Raw genomic sequence first — 21,140 nt, forward strand, 5'->3', positions numbered from 1 at the left:
AAATGTAAAAATCCAGGCATGTGTGAGGAGCTGTCAGCGTGTGCTGTAATGACGGATGGAGCCGGGTCTCCCTTTCAGCAGGAGGTGATAAAAAGTCAAATTATGAACGCCAGGGAGGGACAAGACAGCGTGCAAGGGGAGGAGGGAGGGCAACGACACGGAGAGAAAATTGGACCAGATCCGTTAAATGATAAGGGCAATCAGTTAATCAGGGGAAGACGAGGGAAAGTGTTATTTCCTCCCAGTGCAAGGGTCAGTGAGGGGTCAAGAGTATAACCTTTGACCTCAAACTACTGACGAGAACGAGACCGGTCAGCGGGTTATTGATTCACGCTCTGCAGTTTACCCATGTTATTATCTATTGGACTAGACTGGTTTACGGTTTTAGTGATTTCCTGTGAAAGTGAATTAAAACAAGTAAAGATCTGTTTATCTAATTATTCCTTAAACTGTGAAAAGCTCTTTAAGCTCCTGGAATCATACAGTGTCACCTTCTTAAAGTCACTTTGTTGAGGTCTGTTGTGACTTTACTGCCGTAAAAAAATAATAATAAAAAAATGCTTTTATCCCCCCCGAGGAAATGCCTCATCTTCATAAAAGCACCGGGGCCCAGAAGCATGATCTCGACCAGGAGCCCAACAAAAGTTTCTGATAGCACCCACTGCATTACTACACAACTTCTTAGTTCATCCTGACACAATCTCTACCCCTCTGCTTTCTGTCTCAGGTGCATCAAACAGAGCCCTGGACCCCCTCCCAGGCTAACCCCTGAGCTGACCCCCCTCCCAAGCTTTGAAACTGACCCACTCTGAGGTGTGAACTTCTGTCCCCCTGGCTGATAGAGACTCACGATTTTTATAGACCTCATCCCTCGCTGTTTATGACTCTGCAGTTTGATTATAGCAAAGGGGACTCGGAGAGGTAGGAGCCCTGCAGAGGCACACGCACATCAAAGGAGCTATGAGAGGAATGTGGGCATTTGTTGTTTGCTTTATCATCCAGTACCACCACTTATCTGCTTAATCATAAAGGATTGGCCTGGGAATGAGGCAGGATGGACGCCGCGCTGGCCAAACAAACTATTCCCAACACAGTAATTGCTACTAGAGGGATGTGCCAGATTCATAGTGGTTATAGCTGCTTGCATGGGAGTTTTATTTGAAGAGGAAAAGAAAAAAAGACTACGAGAGGCACCAATTTGGTTTAAAATTAAATCCTAGAAAAGTATGGAGTGTTGCTATCAGAGTAAAGACTCGCCTGAGTGACCAGTCTACATGAGTTTATCCCTGTTTTATTGAGTTGAACAGGAACACATGCCGCAGGAGGTTTTCTTACAGAATATTATTTAAGGAGTTAACACATTATGATATATTATCAATATATATATAGATAATAAAGAATGGTTGAGAATAGGACACCAACTCCCTGATGAACCTCGCTGTTTGGCAATTTATTAGTTGTATGGCAGTTCATTTGTTTGTATTTTTCTGTAATGGTGCAAAGCTCAAAGCCAGATATGTGAGGAAATAAAACTAGATGTTCACCTCTTTATTACGGACTCATTATTTCTAGAATTGCTTTTTTCTTGCCTTTTACTACATTTTACTGATTGTTATACAACTACATCTCACTCTGTTCAAAGGCCTAAAAGGATCTCAAAGTAAAAGCGAAGTCTTAACGCTATGTATGCAAAAAGATTCACTTTTTTGGGACCACTTCGTGTATATATGGTACCCAACCAGTGCATAGATTACCTGTGTTTTAGTGCCACAGCAAGTCCAGAGGATGCAGAAAAGTTTATGATTGGCTCACTAATTTCTGAAAAAGCTGCCCTTTGTGGTATTTCTAATGTATGGCTATTGACTGACTGAACCACTGCAAGTTTTCACTATTATAGCAGTGTAGTGCCGTTGGAGAACTCAAAGGATGGAGATAAAATATAAATATGAATGGTTTAAATAAGTTCAGAGGACGTCCCATTCTAAATGTCACTCTCTTGTATGGATTCAATATCTTTGAATTAAAAAAAAGGGCATGAGTTGCCAGATACACAACAGTTTAATTAAGTCACAGAAGCTCTGTCCTGGTTTCACAGGCCCTGTGAGTCAGTTAGACCCTCTGCCCTTCATTTCCCCTGTGTGGGAGGCTTGGAGTGCCGGCTTGAAAAGCTGGGAAAGTCCTGTGATTTATGGCCTTTTGCAGGCCTGACTGCCTCTCACCTCACTGATGATAGAGCCAGAGGTAACGAAGAGTGGTTACTCCAATCCAATTACCTATTCGCTAAATTCTGTTTTATTAATTTTGGGGATTTAAAGCTACTCCACAACCTTTGCCATCTGATTTTGAGACAACTTGTAGATAAATCAGGAAAGATTTGTCCGATTCCTTATATGTATAATTGGGTATATGTTTTACAGGGTGAACAACTATCACTTGGTAAAACTGTTAATGATTAAACAGTGCAGAGAGAAAGGAGGTCTTTTATCATCTAACATGTTAGACTTTCAACTTGTTTTTCCATTTTGTTTTTAGTGTTGATAGATTTATTTCAGGAAACTGAAAGCAACTTTTAACTGAAAATAAAGTATTGACCCCCCCCCCCCCCCCCCTTGTTTCTTTATATTTTAGTAGGAAATGAGAAATATGTGAAGCAATTTATTGAAACCTGTAAACACATCAAGAAAATATAGTATTTAAGGGAAATCTGGAAAAAAAATCAATATTTTATCATAACATCTTTCATCTTCAACACACACTGACCTCTCTTAAGCAAGCTTTCTCATAATTTCTTTAAATGCTAATCAATGCATTTGTTCTGTTCTCTGTCAACACGATCCCAGACTGCTCCAATAATGTTGTAGTCCGGGCTCTGACGAGGCCAGTCCATGACTGATAATGATCCACTGTATGTTTTTCTATCCACTTCTGTGGCACTGGCAGTGTATTTGGGATCACTGTCATGGTAAAAAAAATTAAGCCACCGTCTGATGCTTTCCAGATGGTGTGGCATGGTGGATGAAAATCTGATGGTACTTTCTTGTGGTTGTAATTCCATTAATTCGACAAGATCTCCAGCAAAATTAGCTGAAACGTAGGCTCAAACCATGACGTAGCCTCCACCTTGCTTTACAGATTTCTGTAGCGACTCACTATTGTGCCTCTCTTCTCACTTTTTCATACAGGATCACAACAGCATTTTTTCTGAGAAGCGGAGTGAACAGTAGATGGATCAGTTGGATATTTTCCTATTAATTAAAGAGATGACTTTCACATACGATCCATCAGTAGTAGTTTTTTCAGGCATGCCACTTTTTCTTCTGTCCTCCACTTGTCCAGCTTCCAAGTTTTCAGCTACCAGCTCTTTGGGAGTCACTTTGTTGGTGTAAAAATACAGTTTTATTTCTGATAAACAGTTTTATCTTTGTCGTTTTGGTAGGTTGAGGGTGAAAAGTGCTTTTGTGATAGGGAAGTGCCTAAAGACACAATTTAAAATTGGTTCTTTGCTAAAATGTCTGTTATTTGTAGACAGAGCGCTGGTTCTTCTCCTTAGTTAGGTAACTTTTTATGTTTGAATGGTCCACAGGTCAGTTTCAATTGGTTCAACAGTCAAAACATCAACATGAACAAGAACAAGGATTAGATTGAAGATGAATGAAAATGCAGCCAACATCCAAAGAAAACATTTGAAGGACCTTCAGAAAGCCTGGAGAACTATTGCTAAATACCACTTTTAAAAAAAATGACAAGTCTGGCTTCTTGGAAGCAAAAGATAAATAAATGAGGGTGGGGTCAGTACTGTGTGTGTTCTGTTGTAGTTTATCCAGCAAGATCTGTTGTGGTTTAATATTTACCTCGTGTCTTCTAGTGTGTTCTAGTGCCCCACACTGCTATATCGACAAAATTCATGCATACTGTATAGCAGAAAACACACACAGGGAACGAGACCAAATCATTATGAGGTCCATTTTAAAGGCTTTGCACTTGTTTCAGTCTCCATCTGACGACCAAGCAGCTTTGGCATATTAAAATCAGCCAACCCTGTATATGTTGAGGGACACACAAGTGCACACACACACACAACCGGCAGCAGGGCAGTAACTCAAGGCCAAAGGAGGAGGTTTATTTTTATCATGGGCAAAGGTGCCAAATCATGTTGGGTATGAAGGGGGCTATATAAATGCAAATTGTATTGGAGAGAGCTATTAGTCCTAGAAAAGGTTTGTATGTAAATGCCCTATAGGACCACAGTGCAGCACTCATCCAGTTCAGATTAGTGGGGTTTGTGGCAAATGTGCTGCAGAAGACAAAAAAGAAAAATAGACAGAAAATGCAATTGCCTTGTGGTAAATCATGGTGAACAAGGTGAGAAGTTGAGTAATTGAATGGCCAAGGTGTTTCTGTATGGTTTATTGCATATGCAAGAGAGATGTGTTGAGGTCTGTTTCCTGTGTGCAGACACAGGTGTGCGTGTTTTATGGCCATTTTGCTCATGATGTAGAGCGTCTGTACCTGAGCGCAGCAGCGCTGTGACAAAACAAGACATTTAAAGCACACTTTGAAATTGTAGAACATTGCATGAAGAAAAAAAATTATGTAAGTGACAAATCAAACATGGCAAAGGATGCAACATCACTGGTCAAGGCTGTGGGAAGCAGAAGCCCCACCCACCACCTCCAAAAGGCAGACGTCATAGCACCCCCACCTTAATGCAAAAAAAATAAAGTTGTCAAAACACTTCACACACTATTCCTGCTGTCATTGGTTTACTTTGACAAATATCTGAATTATGAAATTGTAATAAATGAGTAAAGCACAGAAAAATGACTTTCTTTCTTTAAATATTGATTACTTTAAAAGCATAATAAGCTCCAGTAAAGGAGAATTTTGTTGACTTTTGTTCTGAGTTTGTATGAGTGCTGTCTTTGCCAGGTTTCTCTTTTAAAAGAGATTGTGATCTCAGTGGGACTTCCTGGTAAAACAAAGGTAACAATAATAAAAACAACACCTAGCATCATGGTCAAATGACATTAAACAGAAGTCACTAATAGATTAAAACTGGTGCATTTCAAAGTGAGCTATCAGCTATCATAAAAATGTACAAAGATATATTTTTTTTAACTAGCAGCTGACAAAAAGAGCCTAACAGGAGTTTCATCCCCCTGAAAACTCCTGGAATTATCCCTCTTGGCCTCATCTGAGTAATCATTTTCCAGGCTGCAGTTAAAAACATGGTTACCATGACGCAGAAGAGACTCACACACAGGTCCCTGATGAATGCCATCACAGACATTTTGAACAACATCTCCTCAGTGCCCATCATGAGCTTTTATCGCCTAAACCTTTGAGCACCAAGTCACATTTGGAGCATTATATCAGCGCATTCTGATGAAGGTAACCTTTCATACAGCTACCGTTGCTGTAGAAGGGTACATGACTGTGTTATATGCTGCGCAAATTTGGCTTTTGGGCCGATTAAAATATTCAGACAGATTCCAGCCAGCTGTGTGCAAACAGGCTGACTCTATGTCTTGATTACTGAGCCTTTAAAGACTTTGTAGTCGCATCACTGGCATACTTTTTAATGGCTTCATAATTAATTTGATTAACTGTGTGTGCGCCTGATGTGTCACAGGGCGGAGGTTTAATTTTTGTGCGGCCAGTGCCTGAGTAACAGGCCAGTTCAGTTACGTTTTGGCTGTTTATTCTTGCCTGTGGCTTGAGTTGTGTTAGAATGTGACAGGATGAATGAAAAACTTTATCCTTACAGCTTATTATATATCCCCCACCTGCCCAAACACACACACACTGCACCACCAGCATCAAGGCCCTCCCCCTGGCTTTGTCATTGACAGAAAGTAAGAGATGTAATAATTTGGCATAAGGCTCTGATACACAAGACTAGCACCATATCGCCCTCTAGCTTCGACTGAATAGACTTACAGCCTTACAAAACCTCCATTTTTCATGAATCCACTGCACAACACCAAATGCTTATTTAAAAAAAAACACATTGTCTACAAAACACTGAGTTAACATGGTTTAATTATTTTAAAAAAAAGTGTGTACAGTTTAAATAAAACAGCCTATTTACAGTATGTACATTTTAAGATATGTAATACAGGGCTGAGGGTTGTGTTGGACAACTGTGCTGATAGTGACTAATTATTTTGATGCCACATAAGGAAAAAAAGACACAAGTGTCTTTAAGAATTACCACATGATGTTGTCTCCTGTCCTGAACATGAAACACTGGATATTCCAGGTGTAAGATGCCATTTTTCATGGCTTCTTCCGAAACTTTATATTTCTGCAAACCCAGGTCATCCCATCCTGAAAAAAACATAAATAAATAAACAGAATTATATATTTTTTTAATTGCGGAAAATTAGAGAAGTAAAAATGAAGTGGACCTAAAAATAGCATTCAAAATATATCTCCAGAAGTACTGTGTGATTTTTTTGCTGTTTGATCATATTTTCCAGACAACCATTGTGATTTATTATTTATGCATTTAACATCATTTCTTACAAGGACTTTTGTGCTACTGATTACTTACCGCCACTAAAATTGATAAGAATACAAGTCATATTTTTAAGCACGCAGTCACACAGCACTTCATCCTGTACACTTCAAGCACTCAATCGACTTTACTCAATGCAGATGGGCAATTTGGAAAAAATACTTAGCCTAGCATGTGTGTGCTAGGTGTAAGGAACATGCACAGGGAGAGCATGCAAACTCCACGCTCCACACATCACCATCCCACCCATGAAATTGAGGCAAAGCAGTGATGTGAAACGTGCAGACTGGCAGTAGCAAACTGTTTTAATGCACATGATAACACAAAGCAGCTGAGCTTCTTTAGTCTTTAGAAAGATGACATAACTGATCCACCCAGATTGGGAAATCTTCTTATACAAGCATGTGTTTTATGATGGTAATTAAAGGAATAATGGATCTTAAGTAATCTGCTTCTTTTTCCTCTTTTCCCTGTTTGAATTCAGCACACTTTGGATTCCTTCATTAGCTGATGCCGAGGTCTTCTAAATGACTGTGGCTATGTTGGGGAGGAGGATATGAGGCCATCATGGATAATTGAGACCACCCTCTGCAGTGGAACACCTCCTTAAACATCTGTCTCTGCTCCATTGCCACAAAAAAGAACATATATCCAAGTTTGTGTTATATTTAGATTTGTATTCATTAATTATTCTGCATATTTCTATTTTATTGTGCTTCCTTTGTGTCATTTTACTCCATTGAACTGTACTGATTTTATTTTTGCTATCTAAAGGTATTATAGGTTGTGTTTAGAAATCTACCATAACGCGGTTAAATGATTCTATTTCATCGTAACGTGATTTACTTAAACAAACTTCAGTCCCTCTAGCCCGTTTTTTAAGACCAGGACAGGTAAAATAAATCCCAGCATTCCCTGACTTCCGAAAGCGGCTGCAGGCAACTATCCCAACCCTTGCTGTGTGTGCAATGTTGCGTTTGCAGACTGTGTCCGTTTCTATGTTTACCTGAATTCCCTCTGCAGTGAGCGCCGAGCAGGCCTGCACCTGCCACATGCGATCCCGTATTGTGTGCAGACGGAGACTTTCTGCCAGCTCTGACGCTGGAGCAGCTGTCATCAGGTCCTGCTTGTTGGCGAAGATTAGCAACGGCACCGTGGCGAGCGTTTCCTCCTCCAGCAACTCAGCTAGCTCCTGTAACACGGTGCAGACACATACACTTGTTCTAATGGTATTTGCCAACAGAAAAACCACTGAGACGTGTTGAGAAGCAACACAACATCATACTGCCGATCATCCCTGATCAGCTTCTAATTCCAACAGCTCCTGAATGCCTTCTAACCTTCAACCTTATCAGAAGATGACTACTGTGCCTCCCTAAAATGTAAAAGTATTTATGGAGCTCACCAGACTTGTTTCTTCAAACCGTTTCCTGTCTGAGCTGTCAATCACATAGATCTGCACGCAATACAGTCGTAGATATTAACAAACTGATCAGAACACAGAAAAAAAATGATATTATGAAGACTACGTATGTACCAGCACATCTGTGTTCTCAAAATAATTCCTCCAGTATGGTCGGATTTTGCGCTGACCTCCAATGTCCCAAACATTCAGCTTGAAGCCTGCGGACTGCACGCTCTTGATGTTAAAGCCCTTAAGAAAGGTATCGCAGATGCTTAATATCTGCAGCAGGAGAATTCAAAGGCTCTAAAAATGACAGGACTCTACATTTCTGTGCATGTGAGAGAGTGTGGATGTGTGTACTTGTGTGGGGGTGATGTGGCTGATGTCTTCGGCTGCCAGCTGTTTTAGCACAGTGGTCTTGCCGGCATTATCCAACCCTAACAGCAGCAAGCGTACTTCCTGCTCTGGAGCCTGCTTCAGCCGCCGAAGGATGGACAAAAGGCCCTGCAGGAGGATCAAAGCACATATTAGAGCTGATTAGTCTTAAAGGAACAGCAGCTTACGAGATGTCATAACACTGAGGAACCTGCAAGAATTTTCTTGCTTTTCCAGAGTCATGGCCTAAGTTTTATCAAATAAAGCCTGAATAAGCTGCTGGACCAAATCATTTTCAGCTCGCACCAGTTACAGTACACCACCCTGTTGGCAGAGTCTGTCACAGGAACATGACACAGTACACACAGCATGTTACACTCTCACCCAACAGCTAGAATCATCTAGAGTGTGAGGATTTAGCTGCAGTGACCTATAAATGTACCAGCCCTAAAGACCTCTTTAGCCAGCCGAGGTTAGTAAGTTACTGAGTGGCTTCTGTCCAGAGGAGGGAAATAAGGAAAGGCTTTGGCTCATACTATTTACTTTTAAGGCAACAGTGACCCCTCACCATACAAAATCTGCTCTGAAAAGACAAAATAATACACATAGCACTTTTAAAATCCATCTTCAGAGCCACTACTTTTTTTGTAATTTGTGCATTTTATTTTTGTGTTATCATAAATTTCCCTCTCCATCTCTTTTACGTCAGCTTTACTCCCCCTATAAAGTCTGTTTTAGCTCCAATTTTGAAAAGTACTCCATATATAAATTTAGTTTTTATAAAATTATAAAAGTGTTTCTGTTTACCTTTCAACATAGTCTCCATACCTGGTTTAAACTCTTTGCCTTACAATAAGTACCTTAAGGTGATAGTTATATATAGGTAAAAATAAACTGGGTTGAAAAAGAAAGTCCAAGTCTAAATTTAAATAAACAGATATAATAAATAAATATAGTTTAATCCTGCCACTGGCAAACAAAACGTTTGAGTTATATCAACGACTGGAAGTGAAACGCGTATTAAGTTTCAGGGATAAAACGGCCAGTTTAATGACCAGTATCACATACACTGCCCTCAGTATTTGGCTAAAGGTGGCACATCATTTAACTGTATTTAGACCATTGTCACCAATGTTTACCAGGTGCCAAGAGTAATTTCAGTAATTTTGTTTTAAATATAAAACAAATCAAAATAAAGTCCTTTTGCCTAACGCAAACAAAACCCGCTGCGGCCGTGAATCATTATAACTCACCATGTTTTTCTCGGGTGGTTTTGTGGCCCTCGCTCAGTGTGTGAGTGGATTAACATCTTCTCTGACCACACGTGCTTGTTGGCCTCCTGGCAGAACGACTGTCAGGCTCTGTTGCTACGGAAACGGTGACGTCAGCGTAAACGACGTGATCGCTCAGTCTTCTGGAATGCTGGGCAAGAGGGCTCCTGTGGCGCGAGGTTAAAAAATAAAAGTAGAAAATAAAAAGAACATAAATAGTTAATTTGCTTTTTTTTCTGGTTAATCACTTCAAACCTGATTTTGAGTTAACTTTCATAAAATTTTACATTATTTTATCGTTATTATTATTATTAGCAATAATTGTGAACCACAGACTTCAAAGATTAGAATACAAAAAAATAGCATACAAATTAAATAAATCTCCACTCACCTTTTTTTTTCGCACTATGAGTTTATGCACCATTCTACATTCAATCATTAGTTATTATATGTCTTTTGTCCTGTATCCCTTCTCTTACCCTCAACTGGTTGCAGCAGATGGCTGCCCTAGATGCCTGCTGGAGGTTTCTTCCTGGTAAAAGGGAGTTTTTCCTTCCCACTGTCGCCAAATGCTCATAAGGTGTTGTATGACTGTTGGGATTTTTCTCTATTATTGTAGGCTTCTGACCTTACAGTATAAAACACCTTGAGGTGACTGTTGTTGTGATTTGGCATTATGTAAATAAAATTAAACTGAATAATTTGAGAACTTCCATTTTATCTCATCAGCCTAATATGGTAAAATGCTCTATAGTCTTTTTCACTAAAGTCAGTGCTACAAAATAAGACCAAAATAAATGGTATCAGGTCTTTGGGCAAATGTCACAAAAAGAGCAGAATAGAATATAACTTTATTCATCCCTTGGGGAGGGACCATAATTTCGTTCCAGCAGCACAAAACCAGTTCACCATAAATACAAAGAAGAAGAAGGAAAAAAAGCAGGTACAAATAATTAACTATAGAATATCAGCATCTATATCTTATTTTTGTAGGAAGATTTAAAGTGCTGAATTAAATCTATTAATTATTTAAATTAAATGTTCATTTTGGAAACTTTTTTTTAAGTCAAAGTCCTTAACAAGTTTACTTTCATGGTAAGTATGAAGGTTGTCTTTTATGAAATGAATAGGTGCTTATTCATGGTATTTCTTTTGTTAAGCTTTGCGTTAAACTTTTTTGACCTCAAAATGTTGATTGAAAAAAAAAGTTTCAAATCCCAGTGCTTATAAATAATGAATGAGTAGCGCTGATTATCGCTGCTTGGAGGGGTCTTATCTTCTGGCTGGAGATTACTCATACATATATAAAATTTGATCAACAAAACTTTACTGTTTGTTTGAAAGAAGTCATTTTCCGCAGTGAATTTGAACCCGCATTCTGTGAAGTCATATGCTTTCTCTTGCACCGCGACGGGCTCTGTTCCGCACACACAGCGCCCCCTGGTGTCCAAGGCTGCGCACCTTTTCGCCTCAGTACCAGCGCGGTACCTCAGATTGAGAACAACAAAAACATGTCCGAGAGGTTGAACCGTTACTAGCTACAGCCGACTGCTGTCACCGCAACAAGTCGTCACTTCGACGGACTGCTATATGATTCCCGTCGTGACAACGGCCGACAACCCAGAAAGATGGCACAGAAAGCACTGGGATCCATTGTTGGTCTTCTTTGCACCGGGACCTATCTTGTGCAGGTAAGCCTCCGCTCGAGCTCGCGGGGTCGGCGGATGCTTCAAGGCGAGGCCGCTGCTCGTGGGCTGGGTGAAGGCCGCTTTCTGTCGAACCTTTTTGTCTCCTCCACAAAGGAAACTGGGCACGGCTCGCGACTGTATTGCTGGGGATGACGTCAGTTAGTAAAAGTTTTTCGATAAAATTTCGACAGTAAATTGTTTTGAGGGTTGGTGAAGCTGGGGGAGCTTGAGAGAAATATTTAATTTTGTCTGTTTCTCAGTTTGGGTCGAGGTTGTAGAGATTAACATTAGCCGCTGCTAACTGATACCCGGCAAATGGACGTATTTATTCATAGTTGTTGATTTTAGCAGCACAGACGGGGCAGCCAGCCAGCCGCAGTTTGTGCCTGGCTTCCCTTACAGAGTCGCTATTTTAAATGTTGACCAAACAAACTGAAACGATTTGAACTTTTTAAAGCTTTTAAGCAATTTGCTGTGAATATATTTGTTAAGAAATGCTTTTCGGCCTAGTTTTTGATAGCCCAATGCCATTATTTTATTACAGTTTACCATGAAAATGAAAGCGAAATTAGACATAGCCAGACGTCTTACTGTCACAAACCAACCAGCCCACCCCCGAGTTTATTTTACATTTCTGGTGTTATCTGTATTATTTTGCTGTATTGCTTTTGTAAAGGTTTCTCTTATCATAATCTTATTTCTTCATGATAAACAGTTGTTGTCTTTATAGCCTCAGCTTTTCCTTATTTCTTATCTTAAATGCTTTGAATTGGTTACACTTTGTAACGTAAAGGAAAATGATAAGTACATAACGTATATTGTTATTACTTTACTATTACCACTATATCTGCTGCTCTTACAATGGCATTCAGAATAAAGGGGGTGCATTTAAGTGGCGTGTACTTTCAAATGTCTAAATATAGGTTACACGAAGGACAGAAAACTGGCACAGAAATGTGAGTGAGTCAGGTTAAACAGAAATCCTAGAAACAGGGCATTTGCTCAAGAGTTTGCTGTACATTTTCTTGTTAACTTGTGCAATTGATTGTTGACTGAAGCCTTTGCTTTGTTTACCTTTGTGTATTTAAGGGGAAGGAGTTCTGTTTTGGGGTAAACAATGAGCAGTACCGCTGTGAGATGGGGTACTGCTGTGGTGAAACAGAATGCTGCACTTACTACTATGAACTGTGGTGTAAGTATAATTACTATTTTCTGATTATTCATTCATTTCATCATTTAATTCAGATACATAGCACCATGTGTGATATATAGATAGATAAATATATGTATGTATAATTCTTCAGACTCTGCTTAACTTTTGGAGTTGGCTTTACTTTCGCTGTTAAATGTTTTAGTTTTCATGTAGTGTTGAAATGAACCTACGTGAACTGAGAAGTAAAAGTGAAATAAACCTGTGACTGAAAAAAAAATGTCCTGATTTATTTTAAGTGCAGAAAGACAATGTTTAATTGTTGTGGATGTTTTAGGTGTGCTTTATATCGTAAATGTGGAGATGTTTAGAATCAGGCTGTGACTTTTGTCATACTGCAGCTTTAGTGCCTGTTCTTCTAGCAGGAACCTCACCTGAAAGGTCTCTTTTGGGTCCACTGAGGAAGACAAATAGCTAGTACCTACTCAGCACGATACAACGCAACTCGGTTTCGTTCGTTTTCCATTATGATTGAGTTTTCAGACTCTGGGACCACGGTGTTGGTTTATGAGTAGCCATTTGAAACCCAGCAATTTTGCTGGGTTTCAAAAATGGCGGTTTTGATTCATCAAGTCATGCCATTTACTATCCAGCTGACATGCAGTCTGACATGCAGTCTGTTGACATCACATTTTTGGATCGATTCAGATTGCTCAGAACCCTGGCTAAAAAAGAGCCTCATACCAGTTACTACCACCTAGTGGAAAACCCTAAAGACTGAATAGAGTTGAGTTGACTAGTGAAAAAGAGTTATACCGTAAGTACTCATTTTAGGGTAGCTCCCTAAAAATATTTAGGCAAAGCTCAGCGCTAACTGGTTAAACTCAGAAAAGAGACTCTTGTCAACTCTGTTTTTTCTTCTTAGACACCACCATCAGCAGTGATGAATCTTCCACCATGTATTTGAAGCTCTTGCAAAATTATTTCCTTCACCTCTGAAGTCCTACACTGCAGGAAAATAAACAAAAAAAAACTTTAAAAAAACTCCAAAAGGCTTATGTGCTCCACATCCCCTCATTGGAGAAGTGACTTTTGAGTTTGTCCCTTCTCACAGGGTTCTGGTTGGTATGGACCTTAATCATCATGCTGAGCTGCTGTTGTGCCTATCGACACCGGAGGGTTAAAATGCGTCTTCAGCAGGAGCAGCGCCAGCGTGAGATCAGCCTCATGGCCTACCAAGGAGCCTCCAGCTCCTTTATTTCACCTCCACCTCTCAATTTAAGTGAGTAGTTTTCCTCCTCATGCTGAACATAGTCGTCTAGGTTTCTATGGTTTTGCAACCTGATGTTGTTTGTGAACCTCTAATTCATCCTTGAGCTGATATTTAGCTATTCTCAGAGTCATGAAAATCTGACAGGCTTCATATTTGCAGCTTCTCTGGGCACTGCTCAAAGCTCTGTATTCATAGGTGGTACATTGAACTCTGCTCTCTACCACAGAGGTCCACTAATATGTCCATGGGGCAGCAGCACATCTTGGAATCTTTATCCCTAAAACACAATACTCCATGTTCTCCCCTCCTCCTAACAGATTAAGCAGCTGCCTTTTTCTCAAAGTCATGATCTTAGAATTGGAGAAGGTGATCATGGTAATCTTGTTATACAAAGCGTGTATTACATAGTTATGGTCTGAAGCTGGCCGAGCCACAGCAGAGATGCCGCTCTAATGTCAGCGATCACTGGACCTCAGCTTGAACATGATATGTCCACTGATATCACAAATAGGAGCTGGATAAGGTGTACACTTACCAGAAGCCCACTCCAAACATGCTTGACTTTATATCAAGAATGTGAACACAACTCTAACTGTGTGCATACTTAGACAGTGACTCACTTGCACAGGGACCCTGGCAACATGTAGTGTAGTTGCTTTTCACTTCAGATAAGTGTCGGCACAATAAGAAACTATTTCTGTGTAAATTCATAGATTCGTGGGATCCACATTTATATAAGTTGAAAGCCTTAAAAAGGAGTCAGAGTGTGAATCCCAGTGTGTGCTTTCAGGGTTGTTAGTTTAGACCCAAAAGTGACTGAGAGTGAACTTTTTTCCTGTCTAATCAACAGTTTGATAGATTTGGTTTTGTAGCGAGTGTTTCCTGACAAGTTTATGATTACCAGTTAGCAGATTAAAGTTGAAGTTAGTTGATTATAATGATGGTTCAAAGCTGAAGCTTCTGTATCTGCTCACTTTCAGGATTTTGGAATGACTGCAAGCTTCCTGACTATGAAGAGGTAGTTGGCCACCCTCCGACACCTCCTCCTCCTTACTCTGAAAACCCTCCTGAGTGTATCCCTGTAGTCATTCCACAAGTGAACCAGCCGGACGCTTCTTCTGTGCCACAACCCCTCGCCGAGGCTGAGCCGAGGGTGGACTCTCAGGCCTCCGGTTCGTCATCAGACCAGGAGGCGGTGTCGCTCCCAATCCAAGTACAGTGTGCGGCAGAGGAGAATGTAGAGGCGGCAGAGGAGGACGAGGAGCTTGTGACTCGGCGTCGGCACGTAACCGGCGACTCAGGGATTGAGGTGTGCGTTTGCCAGCTTGACGTAGACGAAGGCTCAGGGCTTGAGGAGGAAAGCGAAGAGGAGCAGCGTATGTGTAAGGTCGCCGGGAGGGACTGCTGCTCCGCCCCCCAACAGCAAACCTTAAGACAGAAGGAGCACGCCTCAGAGCTGCCTAGCCAGACTAGCACCAGCAATGGAGACCACGTGGTGTGATCCACAGCGTAACCAACCAGCCAACTGGTGCAGCTTCCACAACCACAGGGAGACCGTCTTGTGTTTTAATTCTCTAAACTAACTAACTTAGACATGACATCTAGGTGATGAAGATAATGATAAATAATCCGTAATAGCTCCAGATTAGGAAAAATTATTGTAATGTGTGGACAATTTTTTTTCTTTGCTTTTCTAATTGGGGAGCAAGCAATTATATGTTGTAGCCCCATTAGGTGTTTTTTATTTAGTACTAACCATGAGAAAGTTATTGGGTGGTTAGAAGACAGCAGTTGATTGTGAACCAGAATTGACGTCATTGTGACTGTCCTTTAGCCCTGCTGTCATATTTCAGGCCTTGGTCAAAACATCTCCAACCATCCTTCCTGTCTGACATTTCATCTCTGGTGGAGGCAATTATTCAGGAGCGTATCAACGCAGTCAGCTGCATTCCTCTCGTATCTGCCCCCCCAGCTACAACTAAGCAGAGGAAGCAGCAGCAAACATTTCGAAACTGTAGGATGAGACTGGATGAAATCAACAACAGATTATTTTTCATTTTCCCCAAAGCTCTGTGCGTGCAAGACTGCGGCCTCTGCTGTGAAATCCAGGGCACAGCTGCGTAGTGATGTCACGTCTGAGGTCATGATAACCAGCATCTGGTGTGAAGACTTTGGGACTCTCACTGGTGGAAGAGCAAAGAGTTTAGCTCATTCTTAGGATGCTGAATGGCACACGAACCCCCTTTTTAGACGACTTTCTCCTCACCCTTTGTGCAGTTTCCTCGGCCATGTCACCAACAGTCACCATGACATTTGGGATACTCAGCATTTCAGCGGTTTATGGATTGTGTACATGTAATCTCACTCTGGTTGTAGATTGCATTAAATCCATAGTAGTGATGCCACCAAACTTATTACTTAATAAAAAAGCCTTGCGGTGGCTCTGTATTGCCGTGCTCAGTACGTAGTTTGGATGTTCATATAAAAGAATGCGGTTTTCATTTCGTAGCCAGCTGTGCTTCAGTAAATGCCACAGGTGTCACTTTTAATTGCAACAAAGCTCCAAACAGGGGCTGCTGGAGTGCGTCGTAGTAGCGGTTGTAGTGCTTGGGTGTTTCAGTGCAGTAGGGAAACATTGAGATGTGTGTCTGTGTGTATATCTTTCAAAGTGCTGTGTTGCCTGGTTGAAAAGACTGAGGTGAGGTTACTATTAAAAGCACTGGTGTTTTGCATGAGGCATGGTTTATGTGTTTATATATGAGCTCATTTGTATCCTGGGAGGAGATGTGGATCTGTTTTGGGTTTCTGTCAGAAAGAAATCATCAGCTAAATCAAACATGCGGAGCTACCCGTCTGTGGCGACCCCCTTGTGAATAAGGGGATGGCCGAAAGTAGCGTTTTAGAATTTTCTAGTACTTGTGCTACTTGCTTTGCTTATTATTTTGTTGCAGTAATAATGACTGCACAGGTTTGAGCCCCGATGTTGGGGGAAAGAAAGGGACTGAGGTTTAACATTAACTGTCTGGATCTAATATTTTTGTGTTGTTTTGACCGTGTGAGCCATGTCGTGCTGATAGCTTGTTAGCTCAGGCTGTCTTGGCTCTCTATCTGGCCCCTGTAACTCTTGGCAGTGTGAGGGGATTTGCAGTGGTATTTTCCATTGGCAGCAGAGAGCCCGGTGCATTAGCAGGTTGAGATGGATGCAGGCTGTCCTCTGCAGTCAATTCGGTGTTGGTACAACAGCCAACTCTATTGTGACTGACTACATGCTGCTTGCGCCGCACACCGTGCAGTTTGTGTTTAGAACATAGCCAGTCAAACCGGTTGTAGTCAGATTTAGAAATTCTTGTCTTTGCAAGATGAGCAGTAACTGATAAGTTAGTAAATATTTCATTGAGAGTTTATTTTGGAACAACAGTGAATAACTTTTTGTCTGCTCTGATAGCACGTGTCCAAACGGACACAGTGTAGAGACTCAGGTCAGTCAGTCTGCTTCACACATGCACTCACCAAGTCCTGCTTCCATTTGGCCTTTATCACCAGTTAACATCGCGGTGCAGTACTCTCTGTTCTAGATGATTTCACCAAGGGTAACAATAGTTCACATGCACTCTGTCTGTCTGATGTTGCTTCACAATCTTCACATGTGTTTTGATTTTTCCTTTAAATACCATAGAGTTAGAAGACATTTCCATCTGGCAAAGCGGGGAACAAAGGCTAGCATTTCAAGCTTGCTGGTTATATTTATGCGGCTTCTTTATTTTCAGTGCTGAATGAACTCTGACAAGGACACATTTGAACTGAACTTTGTTGGCCCTGTTAGCAGAACACAACACTTGAGTTCTGTGCACAAATATGTAATTTTAGGCAGCTCTGTGGCTCATGAATCAGTTTTGTTATTTCCCCCCAGCTAGCAGCAGCATGTTCTGGTTGTGGCTGTGCATGCTAAAAAAAACGAAAACAAGTGGGCCACAGGCGTTTGAGAGCAGAATGAAAATATGTGAATGCACAGCTGCCTGAAATTTCATATTCATTTAAACGGGCGTCTTTAAACTTGCTGCGATGGCGTTATACAAGATTAGTTAGAGGTTCGCAGTCCGTGTGCTGTGCGGTCGAGCCGGTGCTTTAACATGAAGCCATACTAACACGACAGCGACCTTATCAGAGGAGCAGTCACACTGTGAGCATGGCTGCACACCCATTAGCATAAATGATAATAGACATTTTGTTTGCCAACACACCTCGAGCTGCCTTGGTGCATTTATACAGAGCAAATGTGATGATTAAGGAGCTGCACAGTAAAATATAAATTATAACCTCTTTGTGCGGAAGCAGATGTGATACTGCCTTATTAAAGTAGACTAATAGTCAGGGTTTTTTTTCCTGTGGTAACATTTGTTTTTGAAGCATGGTTGCTGTAGCTAGAATATACATTTCTGAGAAAAGTGTGCTTGTGTCTTAGAAAAGGATGTGGTGGGTAAACATTAAAAAGCCACAAGATTTGAACTGTTCTGTACAGCGTTGTTACTGGAGGGGCGGTTGTAGTGACTTTAAAATCTGTGTGTAGTTAGCTGTGGCACTGACGGAGTATGTTCAGACCATGTAGTTTGTGCTCAGTCTGTTTTAGCTTTTTTTTCTCCTCTCTTTGAGGTGGCTGTTGGTTTATTTAGTGAAATATACTTAGTTGAAAGCATGAGAAGAGTAGAAAATGTCCTCGTTCTTGTTTTCTATGGCTTGTTTTCCATATGAAGGACAAAAACTGACTCCAGAAGAGTTTTTTTGTTTGTTGCTAAGGTGGCTCTTTTCTTATTTGTATACATATTTAGGGTAATAACAGAGCAGGGCAGGTGGGTGGTGGGGGGTGGGGAATGAATAAGGGAATAGGGGTTTCTTCTGTGCAGGAGTGAACTGGAGGTTCATGGTTTTCCCCCATTGCCAAACAACTGCTATGCCTCCCTGGTTTTCACATGTTTACTGAGAGTAAGGGCTATATTGGTCAAGTCCACCCATTTCATCGAGCAATTCATCTGTTCTGCGTTGTTCTTTAAAAGCCACAGATGCCGAGATCCGCTACCTGAAAGCGGTCAGAAGCGAGTCGCGTGATCACCGTTTGGACTTGGCTGTCTCGTGATGTTGCGGTGGAGCTCGTATTTATCTAATAGCTGATTGTATACGACCACATATGTTTGTTTTATAGGCTTTAACTTTGCCTTCTTGTTTTGTCGACCTCAACAGAGATCCGTGATGCAGCGTAACCGACCGATCCCCACCCTCCCCACACACACTCCTCCGCCCCCCCAAAGCAGTGGCATGTTTTGCTCCGTCGGCCGTTTATGGGCTGCAACTCCACCAACCTCCACCAGGCTGCGTCTCGATAACAGAAAGTGTAGCCAACACTGTAGCTGCTCGTTTTATTCTCAGCTGCACTGCTCCTCAGCTTATCGACAGAGTAAACGTACCAAAGCCTTCACCATCCTCGCGCTTCACGGCTCATCACTGTTTCGTACTCTCAGGGTTACCTCTAGCGAACAGCGCTGTAGTTTGAAATCGACACATTTTTCACCCACGAGTCTCATAAAGCCAAAGCAACTGTTTCGCTTTTATTACTGTCTTGATATTTCTTGTCTGCATCACGTATCTCTGTGAAACATACTGATCTAGGCTATGCAAAAACATGAACTTACTGTTATATGCTGCGACCCCTCCGCTCCTGTTTTACAGTCTCTCTGTCGTTTTGTTTGTGGGCACCAGTACAAGCAATATAACTCTCAGTACTTGTGGCACTGCACTATACTGTAATCTACTTCGGTTGGTCTGTGTTTTATCTATTTGTTTAAGAAAAACTGTTTAAAAAGAAAGAAAAATACTTGTAATGCTACTACAGTGATGTGGGGAGTGTCTATTGAGGGGCTTGAGTTAAAATGCCATTCTAGTTTTTAAATATATATATATATATGAATATATACACCATTTCCCCTCTTATTGTTTTGGCTTTTTCTCTCTGCTTCCTTCAACCACTAACATTTCTGCTACAAACTTATGGATAAAACACGTTTAGTTGAGTATGCTGAAAGAGTTGATTATATTATTATTATTATTATTATTTAGTCTGTTTGACACTTTTCTGTCCCTCAACTTTTTATTCTCCATCTTCATGAAATTACAGGCTAAATATGTAAACATTGCCTTTAATCCCCAGTTAATACAGAACCACAGTTTTTTATCTATATCATACACATGAAAGACCTCAACATGGAACACAGTCAGCGTGGATCAGACCAGCCATTATTAGTAATACTTTGCTGAGCCCTCAACACTGTACTGAAAACATTTCAGTGTGATTGTGTCCATCAAACCTGTGAACTGTACTATTTTTTTTTCTCAAACATAGATTATACCAAACAGATGAGAGGCACATGTCTTTGAGCTGTGTCATTTGTCTTTTCTGTTTTGTTTTGTTTTTTTGTTTTTTTTTGCCAAAATGGGAATCATCCACTTTTGAGAGGGAAGGCATCTATTTAAAAAAAAAAGCAACTTGACTCTTTCTACATTGTTTTCCTAATAACTTAAAAAGAAAAGAAAAAAAAGCCAAAATAAGTAACATAGAAAAACAATAAGCACTGACTGACAGACAAAAAATGCTTTGGTTTTGTAAGAAGTCTGCTGTGTACTCTTTGGGTCATCATTTGTATTTTATTTTTTTAATAAAACAAACATTGGCGCACTGCTGATCGACTTTGAGTTTGTCCTTTTTGCAGAATCCCTTTTTCCTCGGGATCAAACAAACCTGAAAGGCTACAAAAGGTTCCCCGTCCCCTCTTGTACCCACATATTAATTTGGAGGATGATCACATGGTTGAGTTAATGCACCTCAGGCATTCAGTCTAAATTATTGATGGGTGTCATTTAGCTGTTAGGGTAACGCACAGCCAGCCTCAAACACTGTGAAACAGGGTTTAGCTGGCACACTTGTGACTCTTTAAAGTTAAAATAGTCAAACGAGTACCAACTGAAAGCTTTAACGATATATAAAGCTCATATTCACACATGATTGCTGAAATTATTGTAATCATGATTAAAGTCTGTTCCCAACCACAGGGTCGGCACACTGAAAATGCAAAAGTTACATATTTAATTCATACCACAGAACAGGCAAGTATTCAACACAGTTTATGCATATTTTAACCAAATCATTTGTATAAGGGTGGTGTGAGTGTGTGTGTATGCTCTTCCTGTCTGATCCTCTGGCTGTATTTGCTTAGTGTATTGAATGGTATGTTGAAGTCCTCATTTGCATGCCTGTCTGTAGCATAAACTGTGCTGGTGTCTGTCCTGTTGCCATTTTTCTTCAGTCATTTATTTACATTTTGACACCTTCAAGATCATTTTAAATGTTTCACAAAGTTTCTAAATGCTGAATTATATGTTCATGAATGAAACTGATTCATTGAAATGAAT

The 21,140-nt window shown here is 40.7% G+C and overlaps 2 protein-coding genes across 3 annotated transcripts; one reads left to right on the forward strand and one right to left on the reverse strand.

The window, feature by feature from the left end:
• Positions 1–6,040: 6,040 nt before the first annotated feature.
• On the reverse strand, positions 6,041–9,732 carry LOC113027304 (ADP-ribosylation factor-like protein 3). Of its 2 annotated transcripts, XM_026176918.1 has the most exons (6): positions 9,554–9,732; positions 8,286–8,429; positions 8,058–8,174; positions 7,926–7,976; positions 7,527–7,712; positions 6,041–6,330 (listed from the first exon to the last, which is right to left on the reverse strand). In XM_026176918.1, exons 1-6 carry the CDS (start codon positions 9,554–9,556, stop codon positions 6,280–6,282), a joined length of 552 nt encoding a protein of 183 aa, XP_026032703.1. In that variant the 5' UTR covers positions 9,557–9,732; the 3' UTR covers positions 6,041–6,279. The 2 variants fall into 2 exon arrangements, with proteins under 2 accessions (XP_026032703.1, XP_026032704.1); XM_026176919.1 differs by lacking the exon at positions 7,926–7,976.
• Positions 9,733–10,987: 1,255 nt separating this feature from the next.
• wbp1 (WW domain binding protein 1) lies at positions 10,988–20,411 on the forward strand. The gene is made up of 4 exons (XM_026173770.1): positions 10,988–11,262; positions 12,349–12,451; positions 13,524–13,691; positions 14,663–20,411. Exons 1-4 carry the CDS (start codon positions 11,200–11,202, stop codon positions 15,181–15,183), a joined length of 855 nt encoding a protein of 284 aa, XP_026029555.1. The 5' UTR covers positions 10,988–11,199; the 3' UTR covers positions 15,184–20,411.
• Positions 20,412–21,140: the final 729 nt, after the last annotated feature.

The sequence above is a fragment of the Astatotilapia calliptera genome, chromosome 7, assembly GCF_900246225.1.
Source record: "Astatotilapia calliptera chromosome 7, fAstCal1.2, whole genome shotgun sequence".
NCBI classification, from domain to species: Eukaryota; Metazoa; Chordata; class Actinopteri; order Cichliformes; family Cichlidae; genus Astatotilapia; species Astatotilapia calliptera.

Bases quoted from the DNA above. Each gene is read 5' to 3' on its own strand.
- LOC113027304 (XM_026176918.1), bottom strand. The intron at 7,977-8,057 runs GTACATACGTAG...TATTGCGTGCAG, and splicing joins TTGAGAACACAGATGTGCTG to ATCTATGTGATTGACAGCTC. The intron at 6,331-7,526 runs GTAAACATAGAA...TGTTTTTTTCAG, and splicing joins TCACTGCAGAGGGAATTCAG to GATGGGATGACCTGGGTTTG.
- wbp1 (XM_026173770.1), top strand. From the start codon at position 11,200: ATGGCACAGAAAGCACTGGGATCCATTGTTGGTCTTCTTTGCACCGGG. The intron at 11,263-12,348 runs GTAAGCCTCCGC...TGTGTATTTAAG, and splicing joins CCGGGACCTATCTTGTGCAG to GGGAAGGAGTTCTGTTTTGG. The intron at 13,692-14,662 runs GTGAGTAGTTTT...GCTCACTTTCAG, and splicing joins ACCTCCACCTCTCAATTTAA to GATTTTGGAATGACTGCAAG.